Genomic DNA, 27,336 nt, shown 5'->3' with positions numbered 1-27,336 from the left:
GTCGTAACCCTCCACCACCCGACACGGCCAATCAGCAAAGAAAAGTGTCACGTTGACAAAAGACAAATAATTCACTACTTCAGCCCACCGGTGTGTTGAAGAGTTAATCCACATTTACAGTTTGAGTACGACGTTTCGCTGGTAAATACTTCCAGCATCATCGGGCAATTCGCCAGAATGGTAAAGCCCTCGCTTGCTCCCGGTTTTATATAGAGCAGAAGAGTGACGTCATCACTTAACTCATCAGGTGCAGGGAGCAAGCGAGGGCTTTACCATTCTGGCGAATTGCCCGATGATGCTGGAAGTATTTACCAGCGAAACGTCGTACTCAAACTGTAAATGTGGATTAACTCTTCAACACACCGGTGGGCTGAAGTAGTGAATTATTTGTCTTTTGTCAACGTGACACTTTTCTTTGCTGATTGGCCGTGTCGGGTGGTGGAGGGTTACGACACATTTATAAATAAACGCGATCTAACCCAAAAACCTTTATTATGAATAATATTGGTCGCGAAAGCCTACGTGTTAAACTGAAGTATTAAACGTGTTTGGCATTTTTTTTAAATAGTTCTGGTGATGTCAACATTGATGAAGATGATGAAAATGCAAAGAAAGCGGAGATGACGAAAACTCAATTGTACATTACAATGACAACTCTGAGAGTGTTGATGATGACATAACGTTGATGCTAAAAGCGATGCTTATAATAACGGTGATGGTGATTACGACGATGACGATGATGAAGACATTGATGATGACGACGACGACGACGACGCGTCGTACTGTGTGCCAAGGCCCAGCGATGCGAGCGCAGGCTGAACTCGCTCGTGTGTCCGGTCGGCAGGATGGGGTCGGTGAGGCACCGCGCCTCCCGCATGCTGTGCCGCACCTCCATCGCCTGCTTGTCCCGGATCATGTCGCACTTGCCCATGTCTGCACAGTGACACGCGCACGCGCACACGTGAACGCACGCGCCGGCACGAACACGCACAACACGTGCACACGCGGACGCCAACACACACACGTGACGGAGCCATCGACACGCCGGTTAAGACGGAGGGGCAGGGGCGGGGGGGGGGGGGGGAGCAACCGCGGGCGCTCACCCTCGGCGACGAGCCCCAGGATGTGCGTGACCTTGCGCGGCTCCATCATGCGCTCCTTGAAGTACTTGACGAAGATGCCGTGGCTCTGGTTGTCCCTCGTGTAGTTGAGTTCGTAGGCGTCCGCCCCCTCGCACCTGTGGTGGAGGACAGGCGATGGGGTGGGGGGCGTGGCACTTTAGCGCGAATTTAACAATTAAACCATTCGCCGATTACATTGGTCGCGTGAATGTTGTCACTTTGGACGTGCAGCCCTTTAATTTCTTGCTCAGGTCACTGCCTCTACTGGTGGGAGCTCTCGAGGCCAGACAACTTGAAAGAGGTGCGAGTACCCACACTTTAGCCCACCACGCACGACCTCCCAATCGACTGACTGCGATGAACCCATTTATACCGCTGGGTGGACAGAGGTGGAGGGATTTTAATAAATCGTTGCTTCGCCTGCCGTGCCGGGAAATTGAACAGCGCCGGCGACCTCTGCGTCGCAAGTGCAGCGCGCTGACCACACCGCCAGGGCAGCTCCCTCCATTGCATAAAAGCTAGCGCGCTGCACTATGAACCCAATGAGCCGAGTTCAATTCCCACCCACGGCTAACATCAGCACCCCCCCCCCCTCCGCCGGCCCGTTCTCCCTCCCTTTGTCAACACGCCCTGACCGGCGCGGTGAAGTGTTGGTCAAATAACATAACCCCGAGTACTGTCACAGCGTGAGAATGGTGGGGGGGAGGGGGGGGGCTCATCCAGCAGTGGATTTACGGACGGCCGCTTGCTGGTGCCGCACGAGCGCGGGGTACTCACGTGGCGTAGCCGTAGACGATGTTTGCCGTCACCTTGAAATTGGTTGGCTGGGGAATGGATGTGTCGTTTTTATTCCTGTGCACAGTGACAGGCACACCGCCCGGTTAGCCTCGCCAAACGGGTTTGTGTTTGGGGTTTTTTGTCTACTCAGAGGTCGCCGGCTGCCACAAGAATTGAGTCTAAAAACGTCAACCGGCAGAGCGAACAAACAGCACTCTCTTATCAAAGCTGCGACAGATAAAGGGCGCAACGCGTTTCTTGAATCAAGCTAAAGTTATTATAACGAGAGCGTCTGCAAAGAGACGGCGATGATGGGAGCAGGGAATTCCAGGGTGGAGCAGTGTGAGGAAATAAGCGGACAGAGAACTGAGGTGACCCGCACTGTGGTGAGTGAGTGCGTGGGTGAGTGAGGGAATGGGTGGGTGAGCAAGTGGGTGGGTGATGGAGTGGGTGGGTGAGTGAGGGAATGGGTGGGTGAAAAAGTGGGTGGGTGATGGAGTGGGTGGGTGAGGGAGTGGGTGGGTGAGGGAGTGGGTGGGGGAGTGGGTGAGTGGGTGAGTGAGGGAATGGGTGGGTGAGCAAGTGGGTGGGTGATGGAGTGGGTGGGTGAGGGAATGGGTGGGTGAGGGAGTGGGTGGGTGAGGGAGTGGGTGGGTGGGTAGGTGGGTGGGTGGTTAAGGGAGTGGGTGGGTGGTTGAGGGAGTGGGTGGGTGATGGAGTGGGTGGGTGAGGGAGTGGGTGGGTGGGTGGGTGGGTGAGTGAGGGAGTGGGTGGGTGATGGAGTGGGTGGGTGAGGGAGTGGGTGGGTGAGGGAGTGGGTGGGTGGGTGAGGGAGTGGGTGGGTGGGTGAGGGAGTGGGTGGGTGAGTGAGTGGGTGGGTGGGTGAGTGAGTGAGTGGGTGGGTGAGTGAGTGGGTGGGTGGTTGAGGGAGTGGGTGGGTGAGTGAGTGAGTGGGTGAGTGAGTGGGTGGGTGGGTGAGTGAGTGGGTGGGTGGTTGAGGGAGTGGGTGAGTGAGTGGGTGGGTGAGGGAGTGGGTGGGTGAGGGAGTGGGTGGGTGAGGGAGTGGGTGGGTGGGTGAGGGAGTGGGTGGGTGAGTGAGTGAGTGGGTGAGTGAGTGGGTGGGTGGGTGAGTGAGTGGGTGGGTGAGTGAGTGGGTGGGTGGTTGAGGGAGTGGGTGAGTGAGTGCGTTGTTGTGACCTGCAGTGTGGTGGTTGAACACCGCGTGGTGCATGAGATGACACAGTCAGCGCCTGCTACACAAGAGTCCTTAACACGGGTAGAGGAGCAATCAACGAGTGAAGTGCACGAAAACAGTAGCCATGCTGGTCGGGATAGATGAGTGATAGGGAGGCGACTGCCGGTGAGCGAGTCACTGGAGGGAGTTCGCGAGTGCTGGTTCATCGTCATTGTTGTTGCTAAGCAACAAGAAATGTTATTTTCCCACAAGTGCTATGGATGTGAGAGCACCTTTCAGCTATCCCACGCCCGGACAGAACGATGTTTCAAAGCCTCTCGCCGTCTTGGATCAAATTCCCGGCAGCCTTCGATTGACGGCCGAAAGCCACGATGCCAGGTGCAGGCCAAGGCCGGGCGCCTTTTAGGGTAAGGCCAAGTGTCGAGGCCGAATCCTCTCGCGGCCAGGGGTTTAGAACTCGTGTGGTCCGCGGACCGCAAGGCCTTAGGGAGTTTGTCCACGGGACTGCCTGTCGCTCGCCTATTTAGATTGTACGCGTGACTCAGCGACACAGCTGCCCAGTGACTGGATGTGCTGACTGCTGGCGTTGGTCCGAGTTGTGGCTCTGAAACGTTTCTCTTGGTGCTCGGAGGCCGGTGAACCACCGCTCCCCGCGGGGGTTTTCCCCGCACGCAGCCACCAGGGGGCGCAACGGACATCGTTTCAAGTTTTTGTAAATTTGTAATTGTGCGGTGACCAATCTACAATCTGTTTCCACATCAGCACGACGGTCACCCTATTTCTGTAGCTCAATTTTGTAATTGTGCTTGGATCAGTCTCCAAACAATCTACCCGAGCCGACTCGCGCGACATAGAATTTATAAGTTGACATCGATTTATCCATCACGCGACACTGTTTTAGCTCTGCTTTTTATTTGCTTTGCTGCTGCACTTGATTTAATTTCGGAATTTTTGTGACCCAGGTCACTCACTCTTCTATAGACGAGACTCATTCTTCCCGGTCTCTTGACTTCTCTCGCCTGGTTAAAAACAAAAATGAACAGTTTCTGACTCTAGGCCCGGCGCCGACGGCCCAACGAACACGTCCGCCCCGTTCGCCCAACGTGGCGGCCAGACCGTCGCCCGTCATCGCCGGTCGCCCATCATCGCCGGTCGCCCGTCATCGCCGGGCGACGGGGAGGGGAGAGGCCTCACCGCTTGCGGCACATGTCGAGCAGCAGGACGTTGAGGCCCGTGAGGCGCTCCTGCATGGCGGAGAGGATGGTGCCGACCTGCAGACAGTGCTGCGCGCCGTATTCCCGCGGGGCATCCACGGGCACCATGAAGCACTCGCCCAGGTTCTCGTAGCCGTGGCCCGCAAAGTACAGCAGCCCTGCGCGTCGCACGAGTCGCACGCTCAGGAGGTCGCCCCGTCCGGCGGAGCCGCTGGCCTGAACTACTTTCGCACCGTACGTAGCCAACCGTGCTAATCAGAGGTGTGGGACCGTGTGCGGATCGCGCACGGTGTGCATTTGAATTGGGTGTATCTGACGTGCGTCTTAGATTTATCGCCAATTGTTTCTGGAGTGCTTTGCTTCTGAGACCTGTGTTAAGAATCTCACATGGCAATGAGATGATGACAAGTGTTGATGGATTTATGTCTGTTGAACTTGACGAAGAGCCCATTGATGATGATGATAATCACAATGATGAAGATGGGCAGAATGAAAATAACAAACATTTACAGCAATGACAATAAGCCCTGCATATTCCGTAAGTCACGTGGATCAATCGGTCGATGGAGACGACGGCGATCGTGATGACAGCGACGATCGTGACGAAGGCGATGATGTTGATGATCACAATGGAGGCGATCGTGACGACGGCGATGAGGAACGCGTACCGTACACGCCCTCTCCCAGGAGGTGCAGGAACTCCTCGACGGCACGCATCATCTCCTTCTGGGTGGCGTCCACCAGTGACACCACCTTGAAGCCGAGCTGGTGCAGCCGCCCGGCCAGCTCGTGCACGTCCATCTTGGGCGCGTTGAGCTGCACCTGCGCCTCGTACTTCATGTTGCCTATGAGCAACGCCACCTTGTCCACCGCTGGGGGGTACGGGGGACGGGGGGGGGTGGTCAGAGGTCAACGTTGGAAATTACCACCAGCCGAGTCGTCGTCATCGGTGCTCTCGTCATCGTCCCCATCTCCGATCGTCAGTGAAGTCGGCAGCAGCATCAGCAGCAGCGTCAGCCAAAACGTCAATATCAGCAGCATCTTAGCCATGTGGCTCAGTGAAACAGCTAGCTGCTCGCAAACAGAAGGTTGTGACTCATCATCCGACTGGGGTCGATACAATGAGTGCCACTTTGTAGGGAAGTCAACATTGATTGTTGTCCGATGGCTCAGGGCTGTAAACAGGAGCCGAGTGCCAATGCATCAATTCTCATTTGAGCAGGAAATCACTTTACTTTTGAGCAGCATCCGAAAAACTATTATCGATCATCATCCTCATCAGCAGCAGCAGAAACTGAGAGTCACGTGTCAACTCCAGTCTAATCCGTGCCCCGGAAATATTGAGAGAGAAATGAAGCCCCAAGAAAACCCCAAGACACCCGAGCTTACCGTTGAAAGTTTCTCGCATTGGTGACTCCGGACGCCCTGAAAGCACACACACACGGAGCATCGGAACCAATCCTCGCAGTCTCAGGGCATGCCAGGTGCTGTAGGCGTGGAGCTGGGAGCTGAGAGCTGTGGCCAGGGGACGCCAGTGCCAGGTGTCTCCCCCCCTCTCGTGTACAGCGGTGCGGCGTTAGGTTTAAAACTGTTAAACTAAACTATTTTTATTTTTCCAGGTAAGGCCCACTGGGCTTTATAGATTTTTTTCAGAAGTGATCTGGCCACAAAGGGTAGCTCAACGAAGTGGCATATCATGTGGAAATGGAGAGCAGCCAAAAACTCTAAAAAGCATGTTTCTAAATGTGCAGGGAAAAACCAGAGGACCTGGAGAAAAATTCACGTGACCACGGGCAGAGAGACACGCAAACTCCAAATACACAGCAGGCGTCACTCAGGGTCGGGATCAAACCCACAACCTTCTCCATACCAGGCGAGGTAGTGAACATCTCGCCACCGTGGCTCTCTGGTTTCCTCCTCCCACACGAAGCCAAACTCCCATCGCGAAGAAATCCATGGCCGAACAAACCAGTGCATTCCAGTGGAACAGACCCCCCTCCCCCCTCCCATAAAAAGGGAAAGTCTTGAGGCTCAGCAAGGCCCCCCCCCCCGTGGTGTAAATAAATGCCAGCGTCCTCGCTGTGAGGTGGGCGAAGCGTTACCTCCACAGTTTGGGCAGCACCTGTCCAGCAAGTGCAGCGTCTCGACCGGTACGTCGTGATCCGTCTGCACGAGCGTCGCTTTCATCGCTGACGGACACGGAGCGGGAGAAGAACGTTTGATTTCATTTCGGATAATAATAACAATGACGGTGGCGCAAAGCAGCGCTGCCATAGGCCGCGGAGAGACCACAAGGGGTGAAGGGTGGGGGGTGGGGGGGAGGGGCGTCGGCAACGCTTCGATAGATGTGGCCGATTTCCCCACGGCGAGTCGCAAACAACCTGCGTCTCGTTCCTATCGCGTCGTCATCCTGACGGAGCTGTCGTACCCCCCCCCCCCATCGCCCCCCCTCCCGTTACAGACGGCCTGACGGGACAGACGAAGCTCGTGTATCAACGCTCTCAACCCCAGTTTGCAGAGAGTTAAAAAAAGAATAGAAGTAGGGAATGCACGCGAATACTTTCACCAACATGAGCCGCCCACCGAGAGCTCAAATTTACGCCGCTCGGCCTCCCATGGCGATTTCATTCATTCACACAAAAAGTTGGAGGGAGCGGAGGGGGGGGGGGGATTTAATATCAAGATGAATCTTGCACTTCTGCTAGTCGCTGCTGCAGGGGTCACATGACCCACTTACATACAACACATATCAAACAAAAATTATCCTTTCTTACTCCCATGACTGGATGCACGTTTCATGAACGGCGCCCGTCAGACGCTTCCCTTTCGGCACCCTCCCTCGCACTGCCGCGCTGCGTAACTCCCAAAACATCGTCTCTTTCGCTCCCCCGCCAGCTCTTACGATGATAACCCAATATCCAGTAACGCCGCAAGCTGCGCTTAATGCTCGTCATCCTTTGCTCTCTTACCTTCAGGAAGAGCGTCCTCTTTCCCTGCCGCCGTCACCGTAGTCGTCGTCGGGTCTGTGGCAGGGACAGAATGTAAAAAAAAAAAATTATCACAGGCCGGAGGAATCCGATGATCTGTGAAGCTCTTTTTTCGCAGCTGTCCACATTGAACCATCCCGGTACGGCATGGACGGAAGATGTAGCCCAATCATTCACGGGCCGCGACGTCGATGGACCGTGAATGACGGCAGCAGCTTGTGGAGGCTTTCCCTCATCCAGCAGTTGATTCGCTAATGGGTAAGTCGTGCGTGCGTGCGTGCATGCTTAATGTTTGGCGAGCGGCAGTGGAGTGGTTAGAAACCTGGCGACCCGAGTTGGATTCCCTCTCACGACAAACACCAGTTTTTATTATCTGAACCAGTTCTGGGCTTCCCCTAGGTCGACTCACCCTTAAAAGTAAGCACTGGTGTGGCGTGGCACAGTGCAACATCGTGAGCTAGAATTCTAGACACAGACTGGCTAACTAGACATCAGGTTTTGTAGTGATCGTGCGCACGTGATCGTGTGGGCGTGACCATACGTGCGTGTGTGACCATACGTGCGTGATCATGCGTGCGTGATCATGCGTGCGTGCGTGATCATGCGTGCGTGATCATGCGTGCGTGCGTGATCACACGTGCGTGCGTAATCGTTTGTGCGTGATCACACGTGCGTGCATAATCGTCATGCGTGCGTGACCGTGCGTGACCGTGCGCGAGACTCACACACGTTGACGCGTGCGCAGTTGCTGAGCACTTCGTGCCCCAGTAGGTTGGAGACGCGGCATCGGTAGCGCCCCTCGTGCTCCTTCTTGACGCCGTCGATCTGCGCCACGCGGCAACGCGTCAACTTCTTAAATGTCTCCCTTGCATTTTAAGATGTCACCTTTCCTTGCCCACGTGGGTTAGTGAACCCTGTGAGGTGCGAGTCACTGCTGTATTTGTGAATGCGTGGCCGTATCGTTGTAGGCGACCGACGCCTACAACGCACGCACAGCAGGTTCACGGCTTCATTCCAGCCGTTCGGAAAAGCGAGCGAGCGAGCGAGCCTTGCGCAGGACGTGTCACGGATAGGTGGGGGGGGATGAATAATAATAATAATAACGGAGCGGCAGCCCAAGGACGTCCACGGAGGAGAGGGAGCGATGTAATCGGAACCACGAGGCGGCTGGGAGGGGCCCCCCATTCAGCAGTGGACGACGATTGTGGTGACGGTTGATGACGACGCCGACAAATCGACGGGGCACCCGCGAGCGGCGTCGCCGGTCACTCACCATGAGCGAGCGCTTGGTGGAGCCGGGCAGCGGCTCCTCGTTGTGGAGCCACTGGTAGGCTGGGCACGGCGCGCCGATGGCGGACACCTCCAGGATGAGCGTGTCGCCCACGGCCAGCTCCGTGCACTCCGCCGGCTGCTCCACCAACTCCAGGTGGCCGAGCCGCGGGAACGGCACCTCCACGCCTGTGTGCGTGCGGAGGGCCGCGGTTATGGCTGGCGGTGGCGGGGGTGGCGGCGGTGGTGGTTGTTTGTGGTGGAGGTGGTTTCATGGAGGCAAGGGCTTAAGTCTGTCCATGCGTGTGCATCGCACCACACCGCATCACACCGCACGGCACAGCACACCACCAAACAGCACCGCACACCACCTACCGTCCCGGGGGGGGTGGATGACGGTGATGCGCGTCCATTCAGAGAAGACGCACTCCCCGGCGCTGTTGTTGACGCGGCACGTGTAGTAACCCTCATGCCGCGGGTCGACTTGCGGGATCTCCAGCAGGGCCTGGTTGGCGTTTGCCACCTGCGCGGCACACGGGCGGCACACGGGCGGCACACACGAGTGAGACACTACAACAGCGCGTCGAGCCGTCGAAGACGACGCTGATAATGAAGATGCCAACAGCTTCACCCACGTACGTATGTAGAACTTCTTTCGCACCATACTTAGCCAACTACGCTAACTGGAGGTGCGTGGGGGGAAGGACAATAAACGAAACACAAAAAGCAGTTTTTCAAAGAAATTAGTTTTCAATCTCGATGGTTTAAAAGCGACAGCAGCCATAGCGTCAGCGCCCTCAATGCCAGCTTGCTCTGGTGACCGCGACTCATCCTGGTCCCGTGAGTTTTCGCCCGGTTCAACAAAATCTACTCCGAACACCCAAAACCCGGAAACTCAAAGCATTCGTCCGTTATATAGATGTCGTGACATCGGGGATGTTACTGTATGGTGCCGGCCCGGAAGGGTCGTGCCATTCGATGTTCCTACATCGTGGACAGCACCGTGTGGGTGGCTGTGTGTAACACCAGCCCTAGCGTGGACAGCACCGTGTGGGTGGCTGTGTGTAACACCAGCCCTAGCGGGGACAGCACCGTGTGGGTGGCTGTGTGTAACACCAGCCCTAGCGGGAACAGCACCGTGTGGGTGGCTGTGTGTAACACCAGCCCTAGCGGGAACAGCACCGTGTGGGTGGCTGTGTGTGACACCAGCCCTAGCGTGGACAGCACCGTGTGTGTGGCTGTGTGTAACACCAGCCCTAGCGGGAACAGCACCGTGTGGGTGGCTGTGTGTAACACCAGCCCTAGCGGGAACAGCACCGTGTGGGTGGCTGTGTGTAACACCAGCCCTAGCGAGCACTGGGATAGTGCGGGCACCACGCACAGCGTGTGGTGGGGGCACCCCTGAGGGGGAGGGGTGAGTGTCAGCCCAGGGGCAGGGTTGCCCCGGGCTGTGGCACTCTGTTTGACCCCGTAGACACGTGATCCGGAATGTCCACACAGGGGGCCCCAGGTGGGGGGGCTAGTGGGTGATCACGTGTCCGAAGAGTGCTCTTGAGAAGGGTCGAGAGGGAACGAGAATGTTCAGGAAGGCGGGCGGGGCCGAGGGCGGAGCGACCCCGACGGGAGAAGAATATAAGGCGGGTCCCCAAGAGGGACCGGGGTCGCTGCAATCTACAAGCGGGAAGCTCAACACCTACAAGCCGGAAGCTCAACATCTACAAGCTGGAAGCTCAACATCTACAAGCTGGAAGCTCAACATCTACAAGCTGAAGCTCAACATTTCAAGCTGAAGCTCAACACCTACAAGCCGCAAGCTCAACATCTACAAGCTGGAAGCTCAACATCTACAAGCTGAAGCTCAACACCTACAAGCAAGAAGCTCAACATCTACAAGCTGGAAGCTCAACATCTACAAGCTGAAGCTCAACATCTACAAGCTGGAAGCTCAACATCTACAAGCGGGAAGCTCAACATCTACAAGCTGGAAGCTCAACATCTACAAGCTGGAAGCTCAACATCTACAAGCTGAAGCTCAACACCTACAAGCAAGAAGCTCTACATCTACAAGCTGAAGCTCAACACCTACAAGCTGGAAGCTCAACATCTACAAGCCGGAAGCTCAACATCTACAAGCCGGAAGCTCAACATCTACAAGCTGAAGCTCAACATCTACAACCTGGAAGCTCAACATCTACAAGCTGGAAGCTCAACATCTACAAGCTGAAGCTCAACATTTCAAGCTGAAGCTCAACATCTACAAGCAAGAAGCTCTACATCTACAAGCTGAAGCTCAACACCTACAAGCTGGAAGCTCAACATCTACAAGCTGAAGCTCAACATCTACAAGCTGAAGCTCAACATCTACAAGCCGGAAGCTCAACATCTACAAGCTGGAAGCTCAACATCTACAAGCTGAAGCTCAACATTTCAAGCTGAAGCTCTACATCTACAAGCTGAAGCTCAACACCTACAAGCTGGAAGCTCAACATCTACAAGCTGAAGCTCAACATCTACAAGCTGAAGCTCAACATCTACAAGCTGAAGCTCAACATCTACAAGCTGGACTCTCAACATCTACAAGCTGGAAGCTCAACATCTACAAGCTGAAGCTCAACATTTCAAGCTGAAGCTCAACATCTACAAGCTGGAAGCTCAACATCTACAAGCTGGAAGCTCTACATCTACAAGCTGGAAGCTCAACACCTACAAGCTGGAAGCTCAACACCTACAAGCCGGAAGCTCTACATCTACAAGCGGGAAGCTCAACATCTACAAGCTGAAGCTCAACATTTCAAGCTGAAGCTCAACACCTACAAGCAAGAAGCTCTACATCTACAAGCTGAAGCTCAACACCTACAAGCTGGAAGCTCAACATCTACAAGCTGAAGCTCAACATTTACAAGCCGGAAGCTCAACATCTACAAGCTGAAGCTCAACATCTACAAGCTGGAAGCTCAACATCTACAAGCTGGAAGCTCTACATCTACAAGCTGGAAGCTCAACACCTACAAGCTGGAAGCTCAACACCTACAAGCGGGAAGCTCAACATCTACAAGCGGGAAGCTCTACATCTACAAGCGGGAAGCTCAACATCTACAAGCTGGAAGCTCAACATTTCAAGCTGAAGCTCAACACCTACAAGCAAGAAGCTCTACATCTACAAGCTGAAGCTCAACACCTACAAGCTGGAAGCTCAACATCTACAAGCTGAAGCTCAACATTTACAAGCCGGAAGCTCAACATCTACAAGCTGAAGCTCAACATCTACAAGCTGGAAGCTCAACATCTACAAGCTGGAAGCTCAACATCTACAAGCTGGAAGCTCAACACCTACAAGCTGGAAGCTCAACGTCAACAAGCTGGAAGCTCAACACCTACAAGCTGGAAGCTCAACATCTACAAGCGGGAAGCTCAACATCTACAAGCTGGAAACTCAACATCTACAAGCGGGAAGCTCAACATCTACAAGCGGGAAGCTCAACGTCTCAAGCTGAAGCTCAACATCTACAAGCGGGAAGCTCTACATCTTTGGTTCTATTCGGTAAAGTTACGTAAAAAAAACAACAAAAATTCACGACGTTTCGGCCACAACACAAGCGGCCTTCATCAGGTGAAGGGACCAGACTGTCTAGAGGACAGCGCTGGAGTGAACACAGCCAAGCTCAGACCACGACCTATAAGCTGTGTGAGGGGAAGCAGAGCGCCTAGACAAAGGAATTAGCATGAAAATTAGCATTTTGGCAGACTTAGCATGATGAACGATGTAGAGGGGGAGAACATGTGCAGACCGGCGGAGGGGGGGAGTTTACATATTGATGGTGTGAAAAGGGAATTTAAGCAGCTGCGAAAGTTTGGGATACCACTACTTGAAAAAATATACTGTACCGTTGAAAATTTGTTTCATGTTTGGTTTGATTCAGAACATCTTTCCAATGGTTGCTTATTTTGAAACCATCCTCTCGGTTGAAATAATGTCTGTGTTTGTAAATCTGAATTGCCTCGTGAACAAATCTCTGATAAAAACCCGTGGGTTTGCAAAGAACCTTGGTATCGGAGAAAATTATATCGTGATCACCCACAGTGTTGTAACAGTGATCAGCTACGGCAGAAGAATTCGTTCTGCCGTGTTTCAAATCTGATTTGTGCTCGCGAATTCGGTCAGAGACGTCATTTCATCTCCCCGATATAGCAGTCACCACAGGTGCAGATCAATTTGTAAACTCCGGGGTCCTGTAAGTCAGGAATGACATCCTTCACGGAAGGGATCAGGTCACGGATTTTGTGTACTGTATTGAACCGGACCAGGATCTTGTGTTTGTTTTGAATTTTGGAGATCTTTTTAATAACGCCTGCTATATATGGTAGTGTGATGGTTTTGATCGGAGTATCAAGTGGTTGTTTCTGTATGGAGGGAGAAACAGCTTGGCGGATGGTACGGTCAGAGTATCCATTCCTTTTTAGGGCCAGATGTACATGCTCCCCACCCTCTACATCGTTCATCATGCTAAATCCGCCAATTAAATGCTAATTGTAATGCTAATTCCTTTGTCAAGGCGCTCTGCTTCCCCTCACACAGCTTAAAGGTCGCGGTCTGAGCTTGGCTGTGTTCACTCCAGCGCTGTCCTCTAGACAGTCTGGTCCCTTCACCTGATGAAGGCCGCTTGTGTTGTGGCCGAAACATCGTGAATTTTGAATTTTTTGTTGTTTTTTACGTGACTTTATCGAATAGAACCAAAGCGTATGGATCCTTGCAGTCACGAAAGCTTCAAATCTAGAAGCTCTACATCTACAAGCCGGAAGCTCTACATCTACAAGCTGGAAGCTCAACATCTACAAGCTGGAAGCTCAACATCTACAAGCGGGAAGCTCTACGTCTCAAGTTGAAACTCTCCATCTTACGAGGCAACGGTGTGGTCGGAGACCCGAGTGAGGGGTCGACCCTTCGTAGCAGTAACTCGCTGTAGTCTGGTAAAGGGGCAGTTACCCCTTTGTGTTACGGTGTTACAAATAAAAGTGTTGCCTCTAAGAGGAACAACGTCTGCGACTCAGTTGGACTCACTACATAAATATTGTTTTCCTCATTAACGGGAAGTGATATTGAAGCAATGTGAAGTTTGGAAAATCAAAGGAGGTGCAGCAGCAGCAACAGCAATTCACTCAGCCTCAGCAGAATCTGCCACGTGGCTTTCACACCTAGGTATGGAACGTTCGGGTTGAGATTCACTCATTAGGGTTGCATTACGATTAACTCGTTAGGGCTGCGTTGCGATTCACTTGTGAGGGCTGCGTTGAGATTCACTCGGCGCTACGCAAGAGGAACACTGACAAAAGTGCCGAGTTGGTGTTGTTCATCATGATGCGCCACTCCTGACGTAGCATCACAGATGTTTACTTCAATGCCCAGGGTGGTGCGGCACAGGTGGGAAAAGCAGGCGGGCGGTTGTATGTATGTTGAACTTCTTTCGCACCTCATGGAGCCAACCGTGTGAATCGGAAGTGAGAGGGGGTAGCGGGTTTGCCGTGCCACACGCGGAGGAACTCAGGTTTCTGGGAAACCAATCCCTCGGCTAAACCACAAGGCCTCAACGACGCGGCCAAACCGCTATACCGGACTCCTCGCCGGTTCAACTCCACTCCCAGTGACTCCGCTACCTCTAGCACGGTTACCGGTAACTCAACTGCGTCACGTGACTGTGCCGCCACGAGAGATCCGTTCTCCCCCCACACCCTCCCACCCGGGGCGGCCATCGCGGCACGCCGGTGGCTCCTGCTACGGCGAGGCTCCCATGGAGACGTCACCGCAATTCTGGGAAACGCTTTCACCGCTACCGCGCTTCCCCAACACGCCGGCACGCGGCTTCCTGGCGCTCACCAGACGCTCGGCACGTTTCCCTGGCTGCCACGGGGCGACGGAGAGGAAGGGAGACGGTGGGAGAGAGGGAGAGAGCAAGGGAGCGGGAAGGAGAGAGCGGGGGAGATGGAGAAAGAGAGGGAGAGAGATGGAGGGAGAGAGCAAAGTTTATTCTACTGCAGAGCGGCAACATTTTCGCTCGGCTGTCGCACGTGTTGCGATCGGCGCCGGCGAGCTGCTCCCGGTCACTTTCACAGAGAGAGCACGGAGAGAGCGCGGAGAGAGCGCGTGGCCCCTGCTCACCACCGTGGCTGAGCCCTTCCTCTTCTCCTCTCACCGTGACGGTCCCGGCTCTGTCCCAAACCAATGTGAAACGCAGCCCAACTGAGGCGGCGGCAGCTGCGAGTGGGGGGGGGGGGGGGTGAGACAGAATGGGGACTCACCTGCACCTGGCCGTGGAACCAGGTGTAGTGGAGTTCGCCGGAACCCTCGGCGACGCACAGCAGCTTCACCTCATGGCCCGCGAACACGGAGAGCGACTGCGGCTGCACCAGGATCACAGGCGTGCCTGTCAGGTCACACACACACACACAGCCTGCCGGGTCACACACACACACACAGCCTGCCGGGTCACACACACACACACAGCCTGCCAGGTCACACACACACACACAGCCTGCCAGGTCACACACACACACAGCCTGCCAGGTCACACACACACACAGCCTGCCAGGTCACACACACACACAGCCTGCCAGGTCACACACACACACACACAGCCTGCCAGGTCACACACACACACACAGCCTGCCAGGTCACACACACAGCCTGCCAGGTCACACACACACACACACAGCCTGCCAGGTCACACACACACACACAGCCTGCCAGGTCACACACACACACAGCCTGCCAGGTCACACACACACACACACCCTGCCAGGTCACACACACACACACAGCCTGTCGGGTCACACACACACACACACAGCCTGCCGGGTCACACACACACACACAGCCTGCCAGGTCACACACACACACAGCCTGCCAGGTCACACACACACACAGCCTGCCAGGTCACACACACAGCCTGCCAGGTCACACACACACACAGCCTGCCAGGTCACACACACACACAGCCTGCCAGGTCACACACACACACACACAGCCTGCCAGGTCACACACACACACACAGCCTGCCAGGTCACACACACACACACAGCCTGCCAGGTCACACACACACAGCCTGCCAGGTCACACACACACACACAGCCTGCCAGGTCACACACACACACACAGCCTGCCAGGTCACACACACACAGCCTGCCAGGTCACACACACACAGCCTGCCAGGTCACACACACACACAGCCTGCCAGGTCACACACACACACACAGCCTGCCGGGTCACACACACACAGCCTGCCAGGTCACACACACACACAGCCTGCCAGGTCACACACACACACAGCCTGCCAGGTCACACACACACACACAGCCTGCCAGGTCACACACACACACACACAGCCTGCCAGGTCACACACACACACAGCCTGCCAGGTCACACACACACACAGCCTGCCAGGTCACACACACACAGCCTGCCAGGTCACACACACACACAGCCTGCCGGGTCACACACACACACAGCCTGCCGGGTCACACACACACACAGCCTGCCGGGTCACACACACACACAGCCTGCCGGGTCACACACACACACAGCCTGCCGGGTCACACACACACAGCCTGCCGAGTCACACACACACAGCCTGCCAGGTCACACACACACAGCCTGCTGGGTCACACACACACACAGCCTGCCGGGTCACACACACACACACAGCCTGCCAGGTCACACACACACACAGCCTGCCAGGTCACACACACACACACACAGCCTGCCAGGTTACACACACACACAGCCTGCCAGGTCACACACACAGCCTGCCGGGTCACACACACACACAGCCTGCCGGGTCACACACACACACAGCCTGCCGAGTCACACACACACACAGCCTGCCGAGTCACACACACCACACACACAGCCTACAATTGAACAGGGGTAGGAAGTAAACATTATGGATGGCTGGGAGAGGGGAGTTCTGGGGTCAACAGGCCACAGCCCCCCCCTCCTCCTCGTGGCACTCACCTCCTGCACCAGCGCGCGCAGCCATCGGCCGCTAACGGGATGTCCCCCTAACTCCTCCTCTTCTCTCTTCCTCCCTTTATCTCCTCGTCGCTGAAGGATGCGATTTTGTCGGTCGCTGCAGATCCTCGCTCTGGCCGAGAGTTTGACCCCGTGCGAGCCCGATCGTCACGCCCGCTGCAGAGGTCAGGGGTCGTGCTTGTTAAGATTCCCATCACGGTCATCAAAACCCAATTCGCTTTTATTTTCAGTTCTTTTACTTCCCCCCGGGGTTATTCCAATTGTGCTACTGGCGTCGTGTCAGCCGACGAGGTGTCCGTTCAGAATGCACACGCTGAGCAGCAAATTGCTGCGTTAGGGAACGGACCGCAGAAGTAAAAACAGAATTCCTTCAGAGATCCTTTCAAGAAACCTCTTATACACACCACGTGGCACTTTTTTTTTACACTTTTCCAGGCACCCTACTGCTGAGAAATAATTAAACTATATTAGTATTCCGATCTCTGCGACCCCACTACCTCCAGCGGTGACCTATAACTGAACTGCGTCACGTGTCTGTGCCACCACGAAAGGTGCCCCCCCCCCCCAACCGCCGCCACCCAGGGCGGCAATCGCGGCAAGTGGGTGGGGCCCCTGCCAAGATGAAGAATGTTCAGAATTTCAACTCGAAATTATGAACATTATTCGGCCACCACTGCACGGTTTCCGCTCGCTCTTGCAACGAGCGAGAAACAGAGAGAGTGACTCAGAGGAACCACAAGATGCAGCAGCCACGCGGTTTCTGAAGTTGACGAATTGGTTCCATTGCTGTGCACAGCCATTCCACGGCCACACACGACCCATCCCGTACAGATCCCGCACCTCGTCAATTAAACATGCCTCAAGGCAAAGCCACATATGTACAACATTGATTTTTCTTTCTCACCTTTCCGCTTTCCAAAAATAGAAGCGGCTGACACGGCGGCGGCACTGTAGTCGAGTGGGTGGCGGCGGCGGTGGTGCGTAGTGGCACCGGCGCTCAGCAAATATAAAGGCAAGGGTCTGGGACTTTCCCGGGACCCAACGGCATCAAGTGCCAACACGTGTGTGTCAAGGCTCAACGAGAACCTTCCTTACGCACACACACGCCAAACACACACAGTCAAACACACACACACCACACAATGCATGCCATAACAAATATCCCTCGATTGGCAACAGCGGATTACCTATTAAGGTCGGCACGATGCACAGTAAGGGGGTTGTGGGTGGCCAGCACCACGCCCCGCTCACCTTTGTCTCCCTAGTGGCGATACTTAACACACATCGCTCTAGGTGCTCATTTTGATGCCGAGGCACACAACGGGGTTCAAGTAATCGTCACCAGCGTTGGTGGCCGTGAGCGGGAATTGAACTCGGGTTGCCGGGTTTGTGGCGCACCGCGCTAACCACTGCGCCACCGCTCAATTAAGGCAACACGAACACTGACGTGTGCGTGCACCTGGGTCTGCGATGAGAGAATCAGAATATGTATTTATATAGGAGGAATCCGATGAGCTATGAAGCTCATTTTCAGAGATGTCAGTGCGTAAAGGAAGAGTCATTGTGGCCTTGAGGTCATCACCAGCGAAGGGGATTTATCTGAGACCCCCATGAGCGACTGAGCGAGAGACAGCGAATGAGCTACATCCCCACTGCGCCCTGTAATCAATTAATAAATCAATTATATATTTTTTTTCTACCTTTTCGGCAACAGAGGCCAGTAGATGGGACGAGGGAACGCGTGGGAACTTGGCTCAGGCACAAGATCATCATAACAACGGTAACAGCGCCTCCGATTACCACGGTTGGCTACGTAAGGTGCTAAAGAAGTTGAAAATGCGTACAATACTAACCGCCACATCCCACGTTCCACATCTCTCAGTTCGTGTAAACGCCACGGCGTGTTTAAAGATCCCACGGCGTACAACCACAGCACCCAGATTCAAGACAAATCTCTCTCTATCCTCTCGCGCTCTCCTCACGTGCCCTGAAGAAGGTACCACCGTGGCCCGAAACGTCAGCAGAACGCCGCACGTTTCTGTTGTGAAAGGCAGCGTTAATGACGAGCGCGGTGGGTTTTTTTTTTTTTAAACTGGTAATTAAACATCTGCACTTTGTTATAACATAGATTATAACGCCGGTGTTATTCGCAAGGGTTGCCTTGACACGACAACATACTGCAATGCGCTGTTTAGTTAGTTTAACACGAAGGCCATCCCGAGCATTGTCAACCATCAGAGGTTTCTTGGGTTAGATCGCGTAAATACAAATGTGTCGTTAAACCCGCTACCACCCGACACACACAATTAGTAAGATTTGTCACGTAAATAAAACGTGCCAATTAGTTACTAGTTCAGCACACTTGTGTGCTGGAGAGTAAACGCACAACATTTGCGATTCGAGTACCGTGATTTTTAGCCGGTAACTACAACAACCAGCTTCATTAGGCGACAGCCAGAGTCGTTGTTTGAGGCTAGTGGCATTGTGGGACGGTGGCGACAACGTGGTTCCCCAAGCTGCACTTTGTACAACACTCGAAGTGTATCCAGCCCCAGGCTACAGGAGGAGTGGTGGGGGGAGTAGGTGCTGTGAGCGAGCATAAAACTCGAGATAAACCCAACCTGACATCTCCCCCCCCCCCCAACTCCTGATAAGAGCCACTGCCTCTGCCTACCTACTCCTGTTGTTTACACCCTCACTCAAATTTGAGGCAGAGTCGACCTCGGGGGGGCTAACACCGTGTGCCAATTTTTGTCGTCCGTGGCCCGCAATTTAATCCAGCTCGCCGGGATTGATGGTGATGCGTGCAGTTACACAGTATTGTACTACTGTTACCACTCCGCACCAGCAAAACTCACAAACAACTCGCAGACGTCTGTGGGCAAGTGATGTTAGCGAACGCCTACGAAGGCCAACACGGCACACGAGGGGGTGGTTGGCCGATGCTTACACAAACCGCACCAAATACACATTCCAGGCCGAGCCGACTCAGAGGAGGCCCATAGCCGGTTCAAATATTCGCCGCCGTCATTGGCCGTGAATTGAAGTCGAGTCGCAAGGTTCGTAGCGCTGGCATAGCGCAGCGCCGGCATGCATGACAAGCAAACGCGCCACTACTCCCCAAAGCAAATATTCCCCGGGTAGCTTTACAAACTTGGGTGGGCCAAGTGCTGTTAGGGAGTAGCAGCACCGATGAAGCACATGTGATGTGAATGCCGACACGGGGTGGGTCGTGGAGTATAGTCCTATACGAAAGTTTACTCTATTTTTTTTATTTTACCAGGTGAGCTAGCTTTTCGCTCTTTTTCAGATGCGACCTGACCGCAAATGAAAGCTCACTTGGTAAAATTTGGAAATTTATAGCAGCCAAATACTCTTAAGCGCGTGACGGTGATTTCAAACGTGGAGGAAAAAACCAGAGGACCTGGAGAAAAATCCACGTGAACACGGGGAGAGAGAGACACGCAGACATCCAAATATACAACAGGCATCGTCAGGGGTCAGGGTCGAACCCACGAATTGCTGTGTACCAGGCGAGGTAGTTAACATCTCCTAGCCACCGTGGCGCCCACAAACACTCACGCGCACAGTTCCCATCAAACTATGGGGAAAAGAGTCTAGTTTTGCAACGCAGGAAGCGAGCGTTCGCGCGGGGGAAAAACCTCGTGATGCGGCGTGTGTTACCGTCACTCACGATACAGCCCTCAAATAACCCCACAGTGGTTCTGTGATGAATCCAGGCCTGCCCCTCCCGTGGAGGCGATGCAGGGAGGGAAAGTTTAGACCTGGCTCAGGTTTTCCACCCCAACGTAAACTTCGGTTTGCCGGCAGAGGAGCGAGCGGTGGTAATGAGCAGCACTTAAAATAAAACAGAGATTTAAGGGCACGGCCCTGCAGTTTAAACCGCTCACGCCACTGCTGGCCGGAATGCGCCTCCATTTGAGGGGGCGCCACAGAGGCCCCCCCTAGAGAGGTGATTTGTCCTACCTCTGGGAAGAGTGGGAGTCCCCACACTTTACCCCACCAGGTATTGAGCCTGGAGCTGAACAGCGGCAGGGCGTCACCTCACAGTGTGGGTCTAGACTCTCGAGTAAGGAAACTTGTGTTTCTTGTTAAAATGTACCAACTCCACCCACAATGTTAACTGGTCTCCAATTCTACCTCACACCGCCTTTGTCCAACCACCACCACCGTGTCCAACCACCACCACCACCACCGTGTCCAACCACCACCACCGTGTCCAACCACCACCACCACCGTGTCCAACCACCACCACCGTGTCCAACCACCACACTTATAGGACACAACACACCTCCTCACCCACTCACCACACTAGATTACAACACTTTTCACTACTCCGCTTTGGAATTCCCTCTTATAGTCTCTCCCCACCCCCCGCCCCCCCTAAGCTTTTCACAATAACTTTTCTCAATTAAAATAAAACACGTTATATCGCGCTCAAATCTATGACAACTTTGATCGTGCCGTTTGTTGCTGGCCGCTGTGACGTCGGGCCTACTCTGCTCGGCAAACTTTGTTTAATAAAAAAAAAATCTCTCTCTCTCTCCGTCTCGATTCCCATTTCTTTGCTCGCCTTCCCAGTTTTTTTTAAATCGGGTTGTCGTTCCCATCTACGCAGTGTCGCCTTGAGCTGCCGTTGTTATTCGGACGCTTGCCGAGCACGAACGTTGCCGTTTCCTTGTTGTCCTTCGTTGTTGAAGTTGACTTGTAGACCGACTCGATTTCTCCCCTTCGTCTTCTTCAAGCATGCGCTGAATGTCAGAACAACCTGTCATAGCCCGCAGTCGTCAAACTTTCGCTCAGTGGAACTCCCTTTGACTCGCGGGTTCGTGCTGCCGACTCCCTGCCCCTGGTCAATTCCACGCTCGAGACCGAACTGATGTTTTTTTCCCTTTGGCCTATGACGACCGGACCTGCCTCTCTGCACGACGTAATTATTCCCACCGTTTCGCCACAACGGCGTCTTGCGGTGTGGTCACATTCCGAAGCCATCTACGGTGAATCCAGATTGTACCGTCGAGGGCTGAATCGTATCTGCACAGCTGCTGTTTGTAACCACGAAAATGAAATTGCAGACCAGTCCACACAAAACAATTCCATGGCCAACCATCAAGTGGAGGCCATCAATCAACAAACCCCCTCACATTCAACACCCACCCCCTAACCCCGCAGAGCTCATTGACCCCCACCCCCAGAGGGCATGTGGGCTCACTGAACCACACCTCCCGTCTTATGCAACGCTGAACACTTCACAACTTACCCTCCCCGCCTAGCTTCTCTCTCGTATCCCCAATCACATTCGTCAACAATAATATTCGGCGTGCGTGCGTGTCCTTTAAAGGAAACTATGCGCGAGGTGACGCGATGGATAATGACACACTGTGCGTCCAACTTATTTCGCAACCGTACGAAGCGAACTGGGCTAATCGGAAGTGCGGGAGGAGGACGTCAGTGCACGGGCTCCAATTCTTCTTCTTTCCTATGGGATTATGAAAAGCAACAGTTTTTATTTGTCTTATTTTCTTCAATGCACACACCAAATGGGGGGGGGGGGGGGGGGGGGCGGGCGGGCAGGCGGGGCTTTTGAAATGGGAGCCACAATCATCATCACCCCCCCACCACTGAGCCACAATCATCACCCCCCCCACCACTGAGCCACAATCACCCCCCCCACCACTGAGCCACAATCATCACCCCCCCCCCCCACCAGTGAGCCACAATCATCATCACCCCCCACCACTGAGCCACAATCACCCCCCCCCACCACTGAGCCACAATCACCCCCCCACCACTGAGCCACAATCATCACCCCCCCCCACCACTGAGCCACAATCACCCCCCCCCCCACCACTGAGCCACAATCACCCCCCCCCCCCCACCAGTGAGCCACAATGACCCCCCGCCACCACTGAGCCACAATCATCATCACCCCCCACCACTGAGCCACAATCACCCCCCCCACCACTGAGCCACAATCATCACCCCCCCCCCACCACTGAGCCACAATCACCCCCCCACCACTGAGCCACAATCACCCCCCCCCCACCAGTGAGCCACAATCACCCCCCGCCACCACTGAGCCACAATCATCACCCCCCACCACTGAGCCACAATCACCCCCCCCGCCCCCACCACTGAGCCACAATCATCACCCCCCCCCACCACTGAGCCTCAATCACCCCCCCCACCACTGAGCCACAATCACCCCCCCCGCCCCCACCACTGAGCCACAATCATCACCCCCCCCCCCCCACCACTGAGCCTCAATCACCCCCCCCCCACCACTGAGCCACAATCATCAACCCCCCCCCCCCACCACTGAGCCACAATCATCAATCACCACCCCCCCCCACCACTGAGCCACAATCATCACCCCCCCCCACCAGTGAGCCACAATCATCACCCCCCCCCACCAGTGAGCCACAATCATCACCCCCCCCACACACTGAGCCACAATCACCCCCCCCCCCACCACTGAGCCACAATCATCACCCCCCCCACCACTGAGCCACAATCACCACCCCCCCCCACCACTGAGCCACAATCATCACCCCCCCCCCCCACACACTGAGCCACAATCACCCCCCCCACCACTGAGCCTCAATCACCCTCCCCACCACTGAGCCACAATCATCAACCCCCCCCCCCACCACTGAGCCACAATCACCACCCCCCCACCACTGAGCCACAATCACCCCCCCCCCACCAGTGAGCCACAATCATCACCCCCCCCCCCACACACTGAGCCACAATCATCACCCCCCCCCACCACTGAGCCACAATCACCCCCCCACCACTGAGCCACAATCACCCCCCCCCCCCCACCAGTGAGCCACAATCACCCCCCGCCACCACTGAGCCACAATCATCATCACCCCCCACCACTGAGCCACAATCACCCCCCCCGCCCCCACCACTGAGCCACAATCATCACCCCCCCCCCCCCCACCAGTGAGCCTCAATCACCCCCCCCCCACCACTGAGCCACAATCACCCCCCCGCCCCCACAACTGAGCCACAATCATCACCCCCCCCCACCACTGAGCCTCAATCACCCCCCCCCACCACTGAGCCACAATCACCCCCCCCGCCCCCACCACTGAGCCACAATCATCACCCCCCCCCACCACTGAGCCTCAATCACCCCCCCCCCCCCACCACTGAGCCACAATCATCAATCACCACCCCCCCCACCACTGAGCCACAATCATCACCCCCCCCCCACCAGTGAGCCACAATCATCACCCCCCCCCCCACCAGTGAGCCACAATCATCACCCCCCCCACACACTGAGCCACAATCACCCCCCCCCACCACTGAGCCACAATCATCACCCCCCCCCACCACTGAGCCACAATCATCACCCCCCCCACCACTGAGCCACAATCACCACCCCCCCCCCACCACTGAGCCACAATCATCACCCCCCCCACCAGCGAGCCACAATCATCACCCCCCCCCACACACTGAGCCACAATCACCCCCCCCACCACTGAGCCTCAATCACCCTCCCCACCACTGAGCCACAATCATCAACCCCCCCCCCCACCACTGAGCCACAATCACCACCCCCCCACCACTGAGCCACAATCACCCCCCCCCCACCAGTGAGCCACAATCATCACCCCCCCCCCCACACACTGAGCCACAATCACCCCCCCACCACTGAGCCTCAATCACCCTCCCCACCACTGAGCCACAATCATCAACCCCCCCCCCCCACCACTGAGCCACAATCATCACCCCCCCCCCCACCACTGAGCCACAATCACCACCCCCCCACCACTGAGCCACAATCATCACCCCCACCAGTGAGCCACAATCATCACCCCCCCCCACACACTGAGCCACAATCACCCCCCCCACCACTGAGCCACAATCACCCCCCCACCACACCGTCACTTCCCCCCCCCCCCCACACTTCCGCCGCTGCTGCCTCTGCTGAGTGTTGTGCAAAGGAGTTAGACGCGCGGCTCTCACATTCATACAGAGACGACGACGACATCGTTGTCGTCAGTGGATGTCTTCCTTCTCTTCCAAAAAGACGACGTCCTTTATTAACCCATGACAAGCCTCCCAGAGTCTCAAGACTTTTGTTTTTTTAAAGATGGTCCTGCACAGAGATGCTCGGCCAGTTCCACGATTAATGTGTCGTCTCTCTGTGCCGTCTGTTCACCGACTATTATCTGAACCGATCCGGGCCCTCCCCTAGTTCGACTCAGCCTCAAATAAGTAAAAATCGCCACGAGGGAGACAAAGGCGGCCGGGCGTGGTGCTGGCCACCAACCCCTTCGTGTGCCGTGCCGGCCTCAATGTGCTACACGTGTGTGAGTGTGTGAATGTATCGCTGTATCTCAGACAACCTGAACTTGAACCTCGCGGCCACCTCCAATGATCCCAGTGGGACAATTCAAGTTGTCCCACTTCGTGCCTTCACGATTTACACATTAAACATTCACGATTTACACATTAAACCTTCACGACTTACACATTAAACCTTCACGACTTACACATTAAACCTTCACGATTTACACATTAAACCTTCACGATTTACACATTAAACCTTCACGATATACACATTAAACCTTCACGATTTACACAAAGTCTTCACAATTGACATGAAACCTTCACGATTTACACAAAGTCTTCACAATTCACGCATTAAACCTTCACGATTTACACATTAAGCCATCCGCTCGCTCGCATTCTCAGCAGGACTCTAAAGCAGATGCCACACTTGTGTACTGTATCTGTTCTTCACACGTGTGTACTGTATCTGTTCTTCACACGTGTGTACTGTATCTGTTCTTCACACGCGTGTACTGTATCTGTTCTTCACACGCGTGTGTACTGTATCTGTTCTTCACACGCGTGTGTACTGTATCTATTCTTCACACGCGTGTACTGTACCTGTTCTTCACACGTGTGTACTGTATCTGTTCTTCACACGCGTGTGTACTGTATCTGTTCTTCACACGCGTGTACTGTATCTGTTCTTCACACGCGTGTACTGTATCTGTTCTTCACACGCGTGTACTGTATCTGTTCTTCACACGTGTGTACTGTATCTGTTCTTCACACGTGTGTACTGTATCTGTTCTTCACACGCGTGTGTACTGTATCTGTTCTTCACACGCGTGTGTACTGTATCTGTTCTTCACACGTGTGTACTGTATCTGTTCTTCACACGCGTGTGTACTGTATCTGTTCTTCACACGTGTGTACTGTATCTGTTCTTCACACTTGTGTACTGTATCTGTTCTTCACACGTGTGTACTGTATCTGTTCTTCACACGTGTGTCCTGTACCTGTTCTTCACACGTGTGTACTGTATCTGTTCTTCACACGTGTGTACTGTATCTGTTCTTCACACGCGTGTGTACTGTATCTGTTCTTCACACGCGTGTGTACTGTATCTGTTCTTCACACGTGTGTACTGTATCTGTTCTTCACACGCGTGTGTACTGTATCTGTTCTTCACACGTGTGTACTGTATCTGTTCTTCACACTTGTGTACTGTATCTGTTCTTCACACGTGTGTACTGTATCTGTTCTTCACACGTGTGTCCTGTACCTGTTCTTCACACGTGTGTACTGTATCTGTTCTTTGCTGTAGGGAGTCCCCTTGCCGTAAGAATGCCGGCATTCCACATTTTTATTGTTGTTGTTGTATTCTTGCGGCAAAGGGCCAAGTGTATTCGTAAACGTAAATCCGTAAATTGTCCACGATTGGGTGTCGTTTTATATCGAGCTCAGATGATGATAACGATTGTGGAAATTCCACATTCCTATGGAAGAGCTGGGTATAGCCAGAGGACAATGACCACTCAAGACGGCGGCATACAGTAGTAAGACAGTGGCCATTTAATCAAGCAAGGAGAGATGATTAGCATGATGCAACTGAAGATGTTCATTCCACATTCCCAAGGCAGGCGTCAGTTTTAGTCGCGAATGTCGACTTTACATTTTACACGAAGCGGTACCTGATTTATCGACTCTGTAATGATGAGGATGATGACGATGGGCCGAGCCGATAACGGACTCGAACTTGCAGCCCCTCTGTGAGCCGAGCTCTTTGATAGTCACTCTGCTTGACTACGGCTGTAACCATCATCATCAGCCATCATCATCATCAGCCATGGTCAACCCACTGCTGGATGAATGTAACAATCCACGTGGACTTCATGGGCTGCGACAGCACGGCGAGACGGGTGACAGGAGGAAGTTTCGTTTGCTTACCTTTCGAGGTTCAGACGCAGGGAGCAAGTGATTGAATAAAGGTGTACACAGTATGTGTGTTCCCTTCTCTCTTCTCAACTCTTCACCAAACTTCACTCCACGCTGCTCAAACTGCTTCGCTTTTCTGTCCGCTCCTATTCCCAACACAGGCACCACAGAAACACAGTCGACACGTTAAACACACACACAACCACGCACACACATACTACCACACACACAACCACGCACACACATACTACCACAACCACACACACAACCACGCACACACATACTACCACAACCACACACACAACCACGCACACACATACTACCACAACCACACACACAACCACGCACACACATACTACCACAACCACACACACAACCACGCACACACATACTACCACAACCACACACACTACCACGCACACACATACTACCACAACCACACACACACAACCACACACATACTACCACAACCACACACACACAACCACACACATACTACCAC

General features: G+C 54.2%; 1 protein-coding gene across 6 annotated transcripts in view; it reads right to left on the bottom strand.

Moving 5' to 3' along the window:
- The window catches only part of LOC116940825 (mucosa-associated lymphoid tissue lymphoma translocation protein 1-like), a 35,064-nt gene that overhangs the window by 5,190 nt on the left and 2,538 nt on the right, over positions 1-27,336 (bottom strand). For 3 of the 6 annotated variants that reach the window (XM_076067636.1, XM_076067642.1, XM_032951055.2), the window contains 15 exons: positions 26,847-26,980; positions 16,569-16,742; positions 14,858-14,982; positions 14,436-14,459; positions 8,939-9,086; positions 8,568-8,752; positions 8,020-8,119; positions 7,277-7,330; positions 6,410-6,496; positions 5,697-5,732; positions 4,976-5,179; positions 4,288-4,465; positions 1,899-1,973; positions 1,104-1,237; positions 784-933 (listed from right to left, as the gene is read on the bottom strand). In XM_076067636.1, coding sequence (XP_075923751.1) covers positions 784-933; positions 1,104-1,237; positions 1,899-1,973; positions 4,288-4,465; positions 4,976-5,179; positions 5,697-5,732; positions 6,410-6,496; positions 7,277-7,330; positions 8,020-8,119; positions 8,568-8,752; positions 8,939-9,086; positions 14,436-14,459; positions 14,858-14,982; positions 16,569-16,593 — 1,525 coding nt within the window. In that variant the 5' untranslated portion in view covers positions 16,594-16,742; positions 26,847-26,980. Of the gene's footprint in view, positions 1-783; positions 934-1,103; positions 1,238-1,898; positions 1,974-4,287; positions 4,466-4,975; positions 5,180-5,696; positions 5,733-6,409; positions 6,497-7,276; positions 7,331-8,019; positions 8,120-8,567; positions 8,753-8,938; positions 9,087-14,435; positions 14,460-14,857; positions 14,983-16,568; positions 16,743-17,490; positions 17,677-26,846; positions 26,981-27,336 lie in introns of all 6 variants that reach the window. The other 3 variants (XM_032951065.2, XM_032951074.2, XM_032951090.2) reach the window with 3 other exon arrangements.

The sequence above is a fragment of the Petromyzon marinus genome, chromosome 1 (assembly GCF_048934315.1).
Source record: "Petromyzon marinus isolate PM22_M1 ecotype Great Lakes invasive population chromosome 1, UKy_Petmar_22M1.pri1.0, whole genome shotgun sequence".
NCBI lineage: Eukaryota > Metazoa > Chordata > Hyperoartia > Petromyzontiformes > Petromyzontidae > Petromyzon > Petromyzon marinus.
The sequence above is the reverse complement of the archived record's forward strand: the minus strand, read 5'-3'. Positions and strand labels throughout refer to the sequence as shown.